The sequence below is a fragment of the Neolamprologus brichardi genome, chromosome 4 (genome assembly GCF_056152115.1).
Source record: "Neolamprologus brichardi isolate AB-2024 chromosome 4, ASM5615211v1, whole genome shotgun sequence".
Classification (NCBI taxonomy): domain Eukaryota; kingdom Metazoa; phylum Chordata; class Actinopteri; order Cichliformes; family Cichlidae; genus Neolamprologus; species Neolamprologus brichardi.
The window spans coordinates 24482501-24494475 of record NC_142107.1 but is presented as its reverse complement, the minus strand read 5'-3'; the positions used below and the strand labels follow the sequence as shown (position 1 = coordinate 24494475).

The 11975-nt window shown below is 45.2% G+C and overlaps 2 protein-coding genes across 2 annotated transcripts in view; one reads left to right on the top strand and one right to left on the bottom strand.

Annotated features, from left to right (window-relative positions):
• The first annotated feature begins 1317 nt into the window (after positions 1 to 1317).
• LOC118455008 (ras-related protein Rab-35) lies at positions 1318 to 10611 on the top strand. The gene is made up of 7 exons (XM_087840115.1): positions 1318 to 1465; positions 2903 to 3645; positions 5833 to 5883; positions 7104 to 7227; positions 7337 to 7461; positions 8142 to 8266; positions 8969 to 10611. Exons 2-7 carry the CDS (start codon positions 3591 to 3593, stop codon positions 9116 to 9118), a joined length of 630 nt encoding a protein of 209 aa, XP_087696241.1. The 5' UTR covers positions 1318 to 1465; positions 2903 to 3590; the 3' UTR covers positions 9119 to 10611.
• Positions 10612 to 10860: 249 nt separating this feature from the next.
• anapc2 (anaphase promoting complex subunit 2) overlaps positions 10861 to 11975 on the bottom strand; it is a 7817-nt gene continuing 6702 nt past the window's right edge. Inside the window, exon 14 of the mRNA XM_087840114.1 lies at positions 10861 to 11975. This exon is cut by the window's right edge and continues 84 nt beyond it. Coding sequence (XP_087696240.1) covers positions 11850 to 11975 — 126 coding nt within the window. The 3' untranslated portion in view covers positions 10861 to 11849.

Here is an 11975-nt window from a genome sequence, read left to right as displayed (position 1 = left end):
CTGTCAGCGTCTCTACCACCTCAGACGCTTGAGAGACTTCCGACTGCCCCCCAAGGTGCTCAGGAACTTTTACTCCTGCACCATAGAGAGCATCCTGACGGGAAACATCTTAACCTGGTTCGGGAACAGCACCATGCAGGACAGACGAGCTCTACAGAGGGTTGTGCGTTCAGCTGAGCGCACCATCCGCTCAGAGCTCCCTGACCTGCACTCAATCTACAGCAGGCGGTGCTGGACCAAGGCCAGGAAGATCGTGAAGGACCTCAGCCACCCCAACAACGGACTGTTCTCTCTGTTGAGGTCAGGAAAGAGATTCCGCTCCCTGAAGACCAACACAGAGAGACTGAGGAGGAGCTTCTTCCCGCAGGCGATACAGTCTCTCAATCACACCACCATACAGGACTGACCCACACATATGGTTCTTACACACACTGGACACTCTGGACATTGTTTTCACTTCATCACTTTAAGCATATTTGCACAACACTGGACATTATATTCCTCATTTCCAGTTAATATTTGTACAGCTGCTGTTATTGTGTGTATATATATTTATATTTCTCATACATTCTTATATATGTTTATATATGTCTATACTGTGTATTTTGTTGTACAGTTATCTTATTTTCAACTTTAATTTATATATTTTATCTTATTCTTTCCCAGTTAAATTACCCTTCATTCTAATTTGTGTTGTACAGTTATCTCATTCTTAACTTAATTTTTTATATTTTATTTTATTTTATTCCTTCCTGGTTAAATTTACCCCTTTTTTATTTTTTCATATTTATTTATTTATTTCCTATCTTATTCATAGCCTTTTTTTTTTTTTTTTTTTTTTTTTAAGGTCACGAGCAGTTGTCCAAGCATTTCACTGCATATCGTACTGTGTATGACTGTGTATGTGACAAATAAAATTTGATTTGATTTGATTTGCAGAAAGAGAGAGAACATTATGTACATTAAGTGAATATATACAGGAGGACATTATGTCCAGCAAGTAAGTGAATTATGTTCATTAAATGCATGAAATAAAATGGACAATGTGGAAATTTTAAATTGAGAATCTAAAAAAGTAGTCCATGAGGGCCAGATTGGACCCTTTTGTGGGGCACATCTGTTTCCCCCGGTCGTATGCTGGACGCCCCTGGCTTGTTTCCTTATATGTTTCAGTACATGGGTAAAGATGATTTGATTAGATATTAAAAAACGAAAGAAAGAGCAGCTGTAGTACTCGGTGTCGGTGTGCACTTTGCGGTTGAAGGGTGCAGGGTTTTCCCACATGACCGTGAACGCAGCGTCAGATGATGAGAGTGGGTCATCAGCTGCAGTCAGTCAGGTGTGGTCGGCGGGGAGACGGTCCGACCGTCGGAGCGGCGAGCCAACGGAATCAACGGGCACAAGTCAGAGTGTAGCACCGGTCTGTGAGCATGACCCACCGGCCAAGCACCGCACCATGACCACAGTAAGTTCGTTTTTTAAATAAACGGCGGGGGGTTGAAAGTTTCTCCGAGCGCTGAAGTTTCCCGACGTCTTGGCAGGCCAGCGTCGGGCCCGGACACCGTCACTCCAGGCTGGATGAACAAATCTGGAAGTTTAAACGTTTTCTTGCTAGTCTGCAGCGGTACACCCAGTACCAAATACACATTTAGCCTTTTAACGAGCGGTCATTGCTTTCTTCTTTATTTACACCCGTTGAATTAACGTTAATATTTATTTATTCACCAGTTTTGTCCCGTTTGTGCCTTAACAGGTCGGCGGTTTGGCCGTTAAAACCATCGAGCTCTGAACAAAACTACAGTTTAACGTCAGCACTGTGTTATTTTATTTGTGCCGTATTGAAGCCCGTCCCTGATTCATTTTTACAATGTTTACACAAGTGACTCTAAGTCTTGGATTGGCATAGTTTGATTTCATTTAACGAAAAATGAATATATTTCGCGTGGAGTCAGGCGTGTCGTTCCACCAAAAGCTACAAACGCTCGCGCAATAAGAGACTTTCGAACGTGTTGTCATAGCAGCGGGTCAGAAACTGCCAGTAAAGGCCATTAAAGATTTGTAAAGCTGAATCAGTGACGTGAGGCAATCCACAGACCAATAGCCATCTCTTCTAATGTTTGATGGAATTATCTGCCAAACTGCTTCAAAAATCTAAGTGAAAACATCAGTTTTCTACGCCCAAGCGTTTTAAACCCGAGTCACACAGATTTGGGACTTCTTTGCTCCAACGTTATGTATTATACTTCAATTCGGCATGTATAGACACACAAGGTTGCACGTAATTTATACTTTTATTCAATAATGTGCTGTGCCTTACATGGTTGTCGAAGTCTAGTTAAAGGAGCCAGTCCGTTACTTTAAATTTAGGTTTATTTTTCTTTATTGAATCACATACACATTTGGGGGTTTGATGTGAGCCGAATCAAAGACGATCGGTCCAAGACTTTCCGGGGTGAGTAGTTTTATTGTTGAAGGCATTGATTCTGCCGCCACATTACGAACATTTAAATGTGCGTTTGTTGGAGTGGAGATTGGCGTCGCTCTACTCACGACAGAACAGCGTCCTGGGGCTGGATTAGCTCGCATTAGCGAAGTCCAGCCTTTCCTGTTTTCACGGAAAGCGAACCCAGCAGTAGCCAGCTCAGCTCCACTGTTTTACCTGAAGAATTTAGAAAAACAATAAAATCTGGACGATGGCCGTCAGTGAGCGGCTGTTATTGCTAACACAGATAAGGCATTGGACGGGGGTGGATAAAGCAGGAATAGGAAGTTATATTTAGTGACTCAGCTGCTGTTTGAGTAACAGGCAGGGAGTTGAGGCGGGACACAGCAAGCAAAAAGTTGTGAAGTCTGATGTGATTTGTCTGACTTCTCATTACCTTTTCTCCTTGTCTTTGTTTAGCTCCTTTTGGTGAACCCTCCTCGTGCAATGAAACAGGGAACGGGTGACTTTTTAGCCAACCACCAGAGGAACCGAAGGGATTGAGTCAAAGAAACCTCTGCAGATGTAACCGCTGCTGTTCAAAAAAGAGGAACATCTTAGTTTCTTTCAAGTGCAACAACCAAAAAAAAGAGAGGTGGGGGGAGGAATTCTGAGGAGAAGGGCAGTAACTGGATTTATGATCAGCACTACCACAAAATGCCAAATGTGTCTATCCTGGAGCCGTACATGTGAAGACTGAGCATCCAGAGGAGTGCTGGAGCTGCACTGACACAACTGTGGAGGAGTTGTTGGAAATCCCCCACAGGAGTGTCGCTGGGTGGAACTGGAAGTAAGGTGGAACCACGGTGGAACCTCGCCGTCAATCACATCATAAATGCAGAGCTCTCGAGAAGTGGCACCTACTCTGCCGGCTGCTGCGGTTTCGCTTTTAAAACGATGTGAACATCAGAACTGAAACTATAGTGTAACTGGAAATGTCCTCACGCCCAAAGGGGAATCGAACCTGTGATTTCTGGACAAACTCTTGAGGTGGTCAGCGTTTGGAGGCGGAACAAGGCGAGCGCCGCATGTGCACTTGGAGGGAAGGAAGCTCACCTTCCTCCTATGAAACTGGTTTTACTTGGAAATCCAAAACAAGGCCATCCAAATGGCAGGGAAAGACTACAATCATCTCTTTAAGCTGCTCATCATCGGAGACTCCAGTTAGTACATTTTAACTTGTTTACATCTTTCTGCAGTCAAAGCTTTTCTTTTCTTAATGGAGCCCTGCAAGAAACAGACGTGTGAACAGACACAGTAAATTTGGGCTGCTGTCTCTGTGGGCCAGTAGAACCATAACAAACCTATTAATAGGAACGTTTCCATACTGATGAACTGGTGAGGTCTTACTGGTCGAAATCACACCATCCCTGTCCTGGCTTCCAGTTTGTTTCAGAATTGGTTTTAACTGATTTTTGCCGATCACCTGGTCTGGTTTTCACCTGTATGTGAAAGAAGCTTGACTGAATGAATCTCAGAGGTGTTGGCGTTGTTGGCGTTGTAGCCCTCAGGACCCTCACAGACTCGCTGCCTTCTTACTGCCTGCTTTATAGACTTGCTTTAAACAGGACCTGTGCTCATTCCCAGCTCCATGTGCTTGTCCTTGCAGTTACAGTAGCTTTATGTGATTTAAAGTTAAAATTAATCTTTGTTTTCTATTATATTATGAACAGTTCATACAGATTAATCCTGAGCTCATGCCAGCCCAGATGCAAGGCTGGATTAAGGACTAAACATAAGCTACATGCATTTGAAAGACAACCTGTTCTTATTTATAGCGCCATCATTTTATTTCTCGACGCAACTAAAGCAGCTTTGCATGATTCACAGTTCAAAATAATCCTCCCTTAAATCATACTGAGCCTTGGTGCGGCCCTTCAGTTTGTCCTCTGACTGAAACAAGCTGTTTAAACCCCGCCCCCTTTAAAATCAGTTTTCTTGTGATTGGCTGCCCTGTTTGAGCTTTGGGTGGGTGGAGCTTTCCAGATTAGAGAGATCGCCTCTTTATGACATCATACAGATCCAAGAGCAGAAAAAACTGAAACCGAGCAGTCGGGGATCATGTTCCACAGGAGAGTTTTCACTTTTTGTGTGATGTTGTTTGTCTTATCTCCTAATGTGCTACAATGTCTCAGATATGAAACGTAGATAGATGTAAGACGTCACAGCTCGGGAATCGGACTTGGCTGTGGTGGGCGTGTCTGATCCGTGTGCAGATTAGGTCCCGTGAGGGGCGGAGCACAGCTTTCAGTTTAAAAGGTCATTGATAAAATAAAGAGTCCAGGACTGGGGTGGTGTGATATATCGGAAACCAGTAAGAGTGACTGAGTACCTAAATAAAAATAATGATAATTAAACTTTAACATTTGTTTGAAAGCACAAAGTCTGAGTTCAGACGCTGCAAAGCATGCTGGGATGCCAGCACCGCAGGCCTCAGCAGAGCCTGGTTTTGTGTTGGGAGTGCGTTCCCAGCTCGTAGTAAAACAAAGATGAGCTCCATAAAACAAACGGACCTGATCCTCTGCTTTAGAGAGAGCAGGCTCCAGTTATTGATCGAATGTTGTCGTTTCAGGGCTTTTGGTGTCAGGCCTCCTGCAGGAGGTGCTGAGTCACTGTCGGTCACCTTCCTCCCTGCAGGAACTTATTTTAGAGCAGTGGGTGGATTTCATCGCTGCACATGAGACGCGTGCCTGGATGGAAACACGGTTTCAGGAAGCTGCTGCGAGTTTCCAGTTTTCAGCTCGACATAGTTCTCGTGCCTTTAGTTGGCAGAGCTGTTTCTGTGAGGAGCAACGCTGTCACGTTTATCGTCCATCTGTTGGAGGCGCAGCAGGCAGAGGCTTTAGTTCCTGATAAACGAGCTCCGTCTCCGAGCCTGCTGAACGAGTCTAGTCCAGTCTTGTTTTGGAAAACTGCTGAAATGATTGAACCAAGCAGTGATTTTTCTTTTTTTCCTCCAGCTTCTGGAATCTGATTTTGATAGACACCACAAGTGTCAGCTGCAAACATCCAGCAGATGCAGGACTTGTTTTTACAGGCGTGTAATCTTTAGCACTTTAATGCTCTGAGAAAACTGGAACTTTCCCATCGATTTGTCCGTTTAGTCCGACGTCTTTCTGCTTCATCGCCTCTCCTCTGTCAGCTTTTTATCTTCAGATGCTTTTCTCACACACGTCCAGTGCGAGTTCAACCTTTGTCCTATTTTGTGTTGTTTCACTTTCCTCATCTCACCTCCTCCCATCTGTGTGTTTTGCTGGTATGTGTCTGTCACTAAAGTTACAGTGGGGGACATGATAGGCTTTACTCAAACAGATATTAATCTCGTCCCTCTGATCTTTCCCCCCCTGTAGATGTGGGAAAAAGCAGCCTCCTGCTCCGCTTCGCAGACAACTCCTTCTCAGGTGAGTCGGTTACATGAAAGATGATACCTGCTCACACTAAACACACAGACTCCAGTTATAGGCCGAGAATTAAAAGCATTTTATCAGGAGGAGTCATCTTATCTCCAGGAGTCATACGAGCTGTCCTAACACGTCAGGAGCTGCAGGAGAGGCAGATCTATATCATCAAACGTTTAAATGCTTCATCCATTTCCTCTGAACGGTCTCGTGTGCTCGCACCCAAGTGTCCAACAATAACTGCACTGCTTTAGGAATATTAATAACCTGTGTCAGCATTTTGAATCCACTCTGTGGCGTGGGTACACAGGATGTGGAACAGAAGCAGAAAGTTGCTGAACTGAAAGCCGACGTGAAGCTACAGTAAAATGTCTGATGATGCTGTAAAGACGAGTTTGATCCCAGCAGAGGAAGTGACTGCGTCAGCCAACAAGAGTCCAACGTTTATTTGCAGTTTTTTATTTGCTGATTGTTTCAGGTGTTGGAGAAATGTGGTCGTTGAATGTGTTGTTAGTTATGAAGCGCTACCAGCAGCTTCACACTCAGGCTTGTTTACCGAGTGTGACGGCGCCGTGGAACACGCATCTCACGGTCGATTAAAGCGCGTCACCGGACGGTTTGTCTGGCCCTGACGGGACTGACCAAAAGTTCTCATGACAGCTGGAGGACGGAGCCAGAAACACGGCTCAGTTTTTCCTTGCTGGAATCACAAACGTGTAAGCTGGAGTGATGGCGGTGGTTCAGCGGGCTGTAGCTGCGGCCACAGATGGTCCGTGTGACGGCCAGCTGTGATCCCGTCTGAGAAACCGTTTTGGAGCCTCGGCCACGTTTCTGCAGTCTGTGGGGAAATATCGAGGTTTTCTAGCAGAGTTTTTCCCACATACGGCTGGAACGGCTCTCCGTGTCTCAGCCGCTCAGCGGGAATCAAATATAGTTCTCGAAGGCGGGGAGAGGATGTGAACGGGTGGGGCGAGTGGAACTGAGCCAGGCGCTCCTGACAGGACGCCAAAACATCTGAAGTGGTGCAGTTGGTGCGTGAGGGGGGAGGGGGGGTTAACAAGGGCCTACAGACGCAACAGCAGGAGACACACACACACACACACACACACAGTATTTAACTTTAAACTGACTCCACACAGGCGTGCGCAGTGTGTCTGCACTCGCGTTGCTGTGCAGTGCGTCTGCCTCACTCTGGCTTTTCTCTCTCGTGTCGTCTCGTGCAGGCAGCTACATCACCACCATCGGCGTGGACTTTAAGATCCGGACAGTGGATATCGACGGGGAGCGGGTGAAGCTGCAGATCTGGGACACGGCGGGGCAGGAGAGGTTTCGAACCATCACCTCAACGTAATGATCTCTGAAACTTTCTCCCCCGAGTTTCTTTGAATGGCTGCGTGCAGCGCACTGCAGCGTCATCGCTGAGGTCATCAGTTTATTCCGCTTCACGTGTCCCCAGGTACTACAGAAACACCCACGGCGTCATCATCGTTTACGACGTGACAAATCCAGAGTCGTTCGTAAATGTTAAGAGGTGGCTGAATGAAATCTCCCAGAACTGTGACAGCGTCTGCAAGATCCTGGGTAGGTCGACCACCAACTCGTCCTGAATATCAGTGTTTCAGTGTGAACTCTGACCCGCTCACAGGTGTGCTGAAGCTGCCGAGAGGCTCCGTCTGCTTCCAGGTGACGTACAGTTTGTTAACGATGCAGCTGCAGTCATTCAGCTCCATTATCCACTTTAACGTCCACACTTGGAAAATTGAGTTTGGATACGTTTCAAAGTCCACATGGTGCAGTCAGCTCGAACTCTGGTCGAATCTTTTATTTATTATGATGTCATGCAGGCAGATCTCTGGTGAGCAGAGCCTCTTCCCCCTCACCAACTGTTTATAAAATTCCTGATGGTGAGACGTGCCGTCCTGAGTCTTCATAAACACTTTTGTAGATCTACTGTGTTTATTAAGACAAACTGTTGTTATTGCACTCATGTGTTATCAGATGATTTTCTCAGGTTCAGTAAACGTGAGGTAATTTTAAACAGGAAGGTTAATGTGCAGGTCTGACTCTGGGGAGGTGAATCAGGTTTGATTAAAGATGCTTTGGTTCATTTCAGACCTGCAGCATCAGTTATTAATATCTTATTTTACAGATCAGTAGCAGATAATTCTGCATGCTGCGTTTTTTATGATGCATTTGAGTCTCACCCCGGTTGGGGACGTCTGCAGGAAGAGTTTACAGATGGATTTTCCTTCTTTCCTCAGTGGGGAACAAGAATGACGACCCTTCCAAGAAGCAGGTGGATGTCCAGGATGCTTTGCGTTTTGGGGAGTCGGTGGGCGTCCGTGTCTTCGAGACGAGTGCCAAAGAGAACATAAATGTTGAAGAGGTGAAGCTTTAAATGATTAACATCCTCTGATTTAAAATGATTGTTTTGGTGTGCATTTGTCCCATTAAAAGGTCAAAAGCTTTTGTTCCTAATGTTTTGTCTGTAAGGTTGGTGTTGAAATGACAGGCAGGTAAATTAGAGCGTGGTGTAGTTCTCAGTGTGACCTGATGGGGGCAGTGTCCTTTCTCTGCTGTCATCCAGGCCCAGTGACGCAGAAGTGTCTCATAATGATGGGGCTTCAGGTTTAATGCAGTGGTTTCCTTCATACTGGATGGTCCAGCCCTGCAGATGAAGATGCACCTCAGGTTCATCATCTCATTATTACACTGCAGAGGGCAGCGATGAGGAGGAGGCGTCTGTTTCGTCTCCATTTGAGCTGAGAGATGGAGACTTTGGTAACAGCAGAGATGGCGGTTCGTCCTCAGTCCCGCTGATAGAAATACTGGTGAACCACCAGCAGGGACACTGACTGATCTCAGATATATTCACGATGGAAAGCTCAGACTACTCGTGTTTTAATAACCAAGACTAAAGTCTTATGTGACTGTGCTTCCTGTTGTTACTATCATGAGTATTTGCTTTATTATTTTTAAAGTGTCTTCAGTGACACGAACAGTTTCATGTTTCGCTGCGGTTTGAGTTTCGGGGAGTGGGACATGGGTTAGCTAATCCTGAAGTCTGTGTTGTTTCTGCTCTGCTCAGATGTTCATGGCCTTCACCCTCATGGTGCTCCGGGCCAAGAAGGAGAGCCAGAACAGAGTGGAGAGGGAGCGGGAACGGGAGAAGGACACGGTGAACATCAACGCCCAGCGAGACCGAGACCGCAGGAAGAGGGGGAAGAAATGCTGCTGAGACGCCGCTTCCGCCCACAGCATTCGGCTGAGACTGAACTCTGTGCCTTCGAGGCCGTCTCTCACTGCAGATATGAATGTGTGGAGCTACAGCACAGCAGGCTGTAGCTCTCGCTGTGCCTGAGGGTCTACAGTCGGCCAGCACTGAATGCAAGTAGCAGCCAGGAGGTCACATGACCTAAAGGATCATTCTGGTGTTTATGCTTTTTTTTAAATTTTCTAACCAGACCGCAGGTTTCATGTGTGTTGGACTGAAGCTAAAGAGCGACTAATGTGCAGGTTGGTTTGTGGATGCTAACCAGAAGAAACATTTTGTGTGACGTTTATTCAAACGAGGGGATTCCTGAGCTCGCCTTAAATGACTCGTTTCAGTTTGAGCTGCACTGGTTTATGAGGTGTGTGATCATCAGCTTAATCAGCACCTGTAACACTGTCTCATTCAAGTTACACCACAAAAATGACGTTGGTCTGAGCCTCTTCAGCTTCTATCCCGGCTTTTTCTTCACTATCGACGACAGATTACAATTTTCACTTCATCTCTCCAAAGACAGAATTCAGTTCATGGTCACATGTAGCCAAAGAACTTTCCACCAACACGGCACCGATGCTTGAGCTCTAGAGTCGGGACCTCTGTGGTCACCATTCAAACACGTTCCACCTTTTTGGCGTGAAACGTGTTTGATTGGGCACTGCGTCAGTCAATAATGCGTCCTGATTGGTGGAAAACCCTGAGATTTGGTCACATGTCGAGTCTGTGCTCCCACCACAGCTGCACAGCGCTTTAGGCAGAATCAGTTTTTATGTTAAAGTGCTCCGATTCTGCTCGTTCCCTCCATGTTTTTGGATTAAAGCAGCTTTGCATGATTACTCACTTATCTCGTGCTAGGCTTGTTTCAGACAGGCTTCATCCTGTCTGAAACAAGCCGATAGCCCCTCCCCTGTTAAGTCAGTTTTTCTCCGGTTGGCTCATCAGCAGGTTTTGAAAGTGGGAAATTAATGACCTTGCGACCTTTCACAATGACAGGTTATAGTTGTGTCGGTTTCACTGAAGATGAAGTCAAACTGCAGGGATTTGTTTCTATTTTGTTCTGTTACCTTCTGTGACACGTGGAAGATGAAAGTCATATCACGCTCCACGTCTTTAATCGCCAGTTCTCATGTTAGTGGAAAAAGGGAGAAACACTGAGAAACTCAACATCTGTATTTGCAGTGAACTAAAACATGCAAACACAAACACCAGCATGGTCCTTTAACTTTGGTCTTAAACCACTGTTTAGTTTTTTTTCTTAATACAGAACATGTATTTAACCAGTGAAAGGGAGCTGTTTGTTCAATTGTGACATTAACGTGTGTGATGAGTACAAACTGTCTGCATGCCTTATTTCAGTCTGAATGAGGCCAGTAATCCCAGCCTACAGAACGTAAACACGTTTTAATGTAAATCTGATGCCAAGCAAATGTGTCCAAATACAATAAAAGCAATAAATTCAGTGATTCTGTGCAGTGATGAGACTTTATGCAATGAAATCCTAGAATTTCACTTACCTTTAGTAGAGTGACCTCACAGCAGCCATGTTTTTGGTCAGGTGATGTCATTAAAATGCCCCAAAAGGCTCCAACAGTACAAACACGGCTCAGAGGTCCAGCTCAGGTGAGGCGGAGCAGACAGTCACCTGTGCCACGCCCCTAACAATGCAAACTTTAAACAGGTGAGTTATAAAAACATCGTCCCCTCTACAGGTGTTATTTTTATTAGTCCTTTATTTATCCAGGTAAAGAAATCTCATTTCCAACAGAGACCTGGCATCATGGCAACAAAAGTCAAAATACACGTAGCACTATAACATTTACAACCAATACAATATCCCACACCAACATGTGTAAAATATACAATAAAGATCAAATTAAGAGTACATTAAAAACAATCACACTGAGTAAGAGCTGTTCTCTCGTTCCTTTAACACAGACTTAAACTCTCCGAGGTAACCAAGTCGGATCATTTCAGTTCCTTCTGCAGATTTTTCCAGGAAGTAGGGGCAGCGTGTTTAAAAGCCCTTTTCCCCAATTCTGTTCTGATTTTTGGGACAATCAATTATGTAGGGAAATGATCTACAGACCAGTTTGTGTGTCAGACGCTTTTATTACTGCTGTAAAGCTTTAACATGGGAGTCTATGGGGACTGACTCACTGCTGGACATTAAAGGAACTGCAGGTGTTGGTGTTTCTTTGTTGTCGAGGAGTGTGTGTGTTCCCGCTGTTGCAGCTGCAGGCCCTTCTTCTCGTGGTTTGCAAAATAAACTCTTGTTTTCGTCTCACAGAGAGAACCAGGAGAGGCTGAAATGTTTGCTCTATACTTTGGGAAGAACTGCAGCTGTTAGAAAAGAAAGGCACAGACGAAAGTGGATTTGAAATGATTCATTTTATTAACCAGTTTTACACATCAGTGTTCACCAAAAACATTTACATTTATCTCCAGGTGCAGCATCAAATCTATCCGTGCTGATGCTTAACAAAGGAGTGGAAGTGCTTTTATTTTGAAAAAACAAACACTGCTTTTCCTTTTCTTTTTTTTAATCCACGCTGCTTTCACATCATATGGAAAAATCCAGGAAATTTAAGTTAGAATTGTTCCATATTTACTCCATGAGCCCTTTCAGTAAAAATCCCTCAGAGAGCAAAACAAACGCTGGAATCTTCCACATATCCCGACACACTTGAACGCAGCACAGTCATCAGTTGGATTTGGGCAGCCTGTAGACGTTGCCGGACATTATGAGCTGATGGTCCCTGACCTTCCTCTGCAGGAACGCCTCCAGCTCGTTCACGTCCATCTCCGTGACGACGGGTCCCGTGGCGAC

Coding starts and splice junctions, on each gene's coding strand:
- LOC118455008 (XM_087840115.1), top strand. CDS start 3,591: ATGGCAGGGAAAGACTACAATCATCTCTTTAAGCTGCTCATCATCGGA. Junction 3,646..5,832: donor GCTCATCATCGGAGACTCCA/GTTAGTACATTT, acceptor CCCCCCCTGTAG/ATGTGGGAAAAAGCAGCCTC. Junction 7,462..8,141: donor CAGCGTCTGCAAGATCCTGG/GTAGGTCGACCA, acceptor TTCTTTCCTCAG/TGGGGAACAAGAATGACGAC.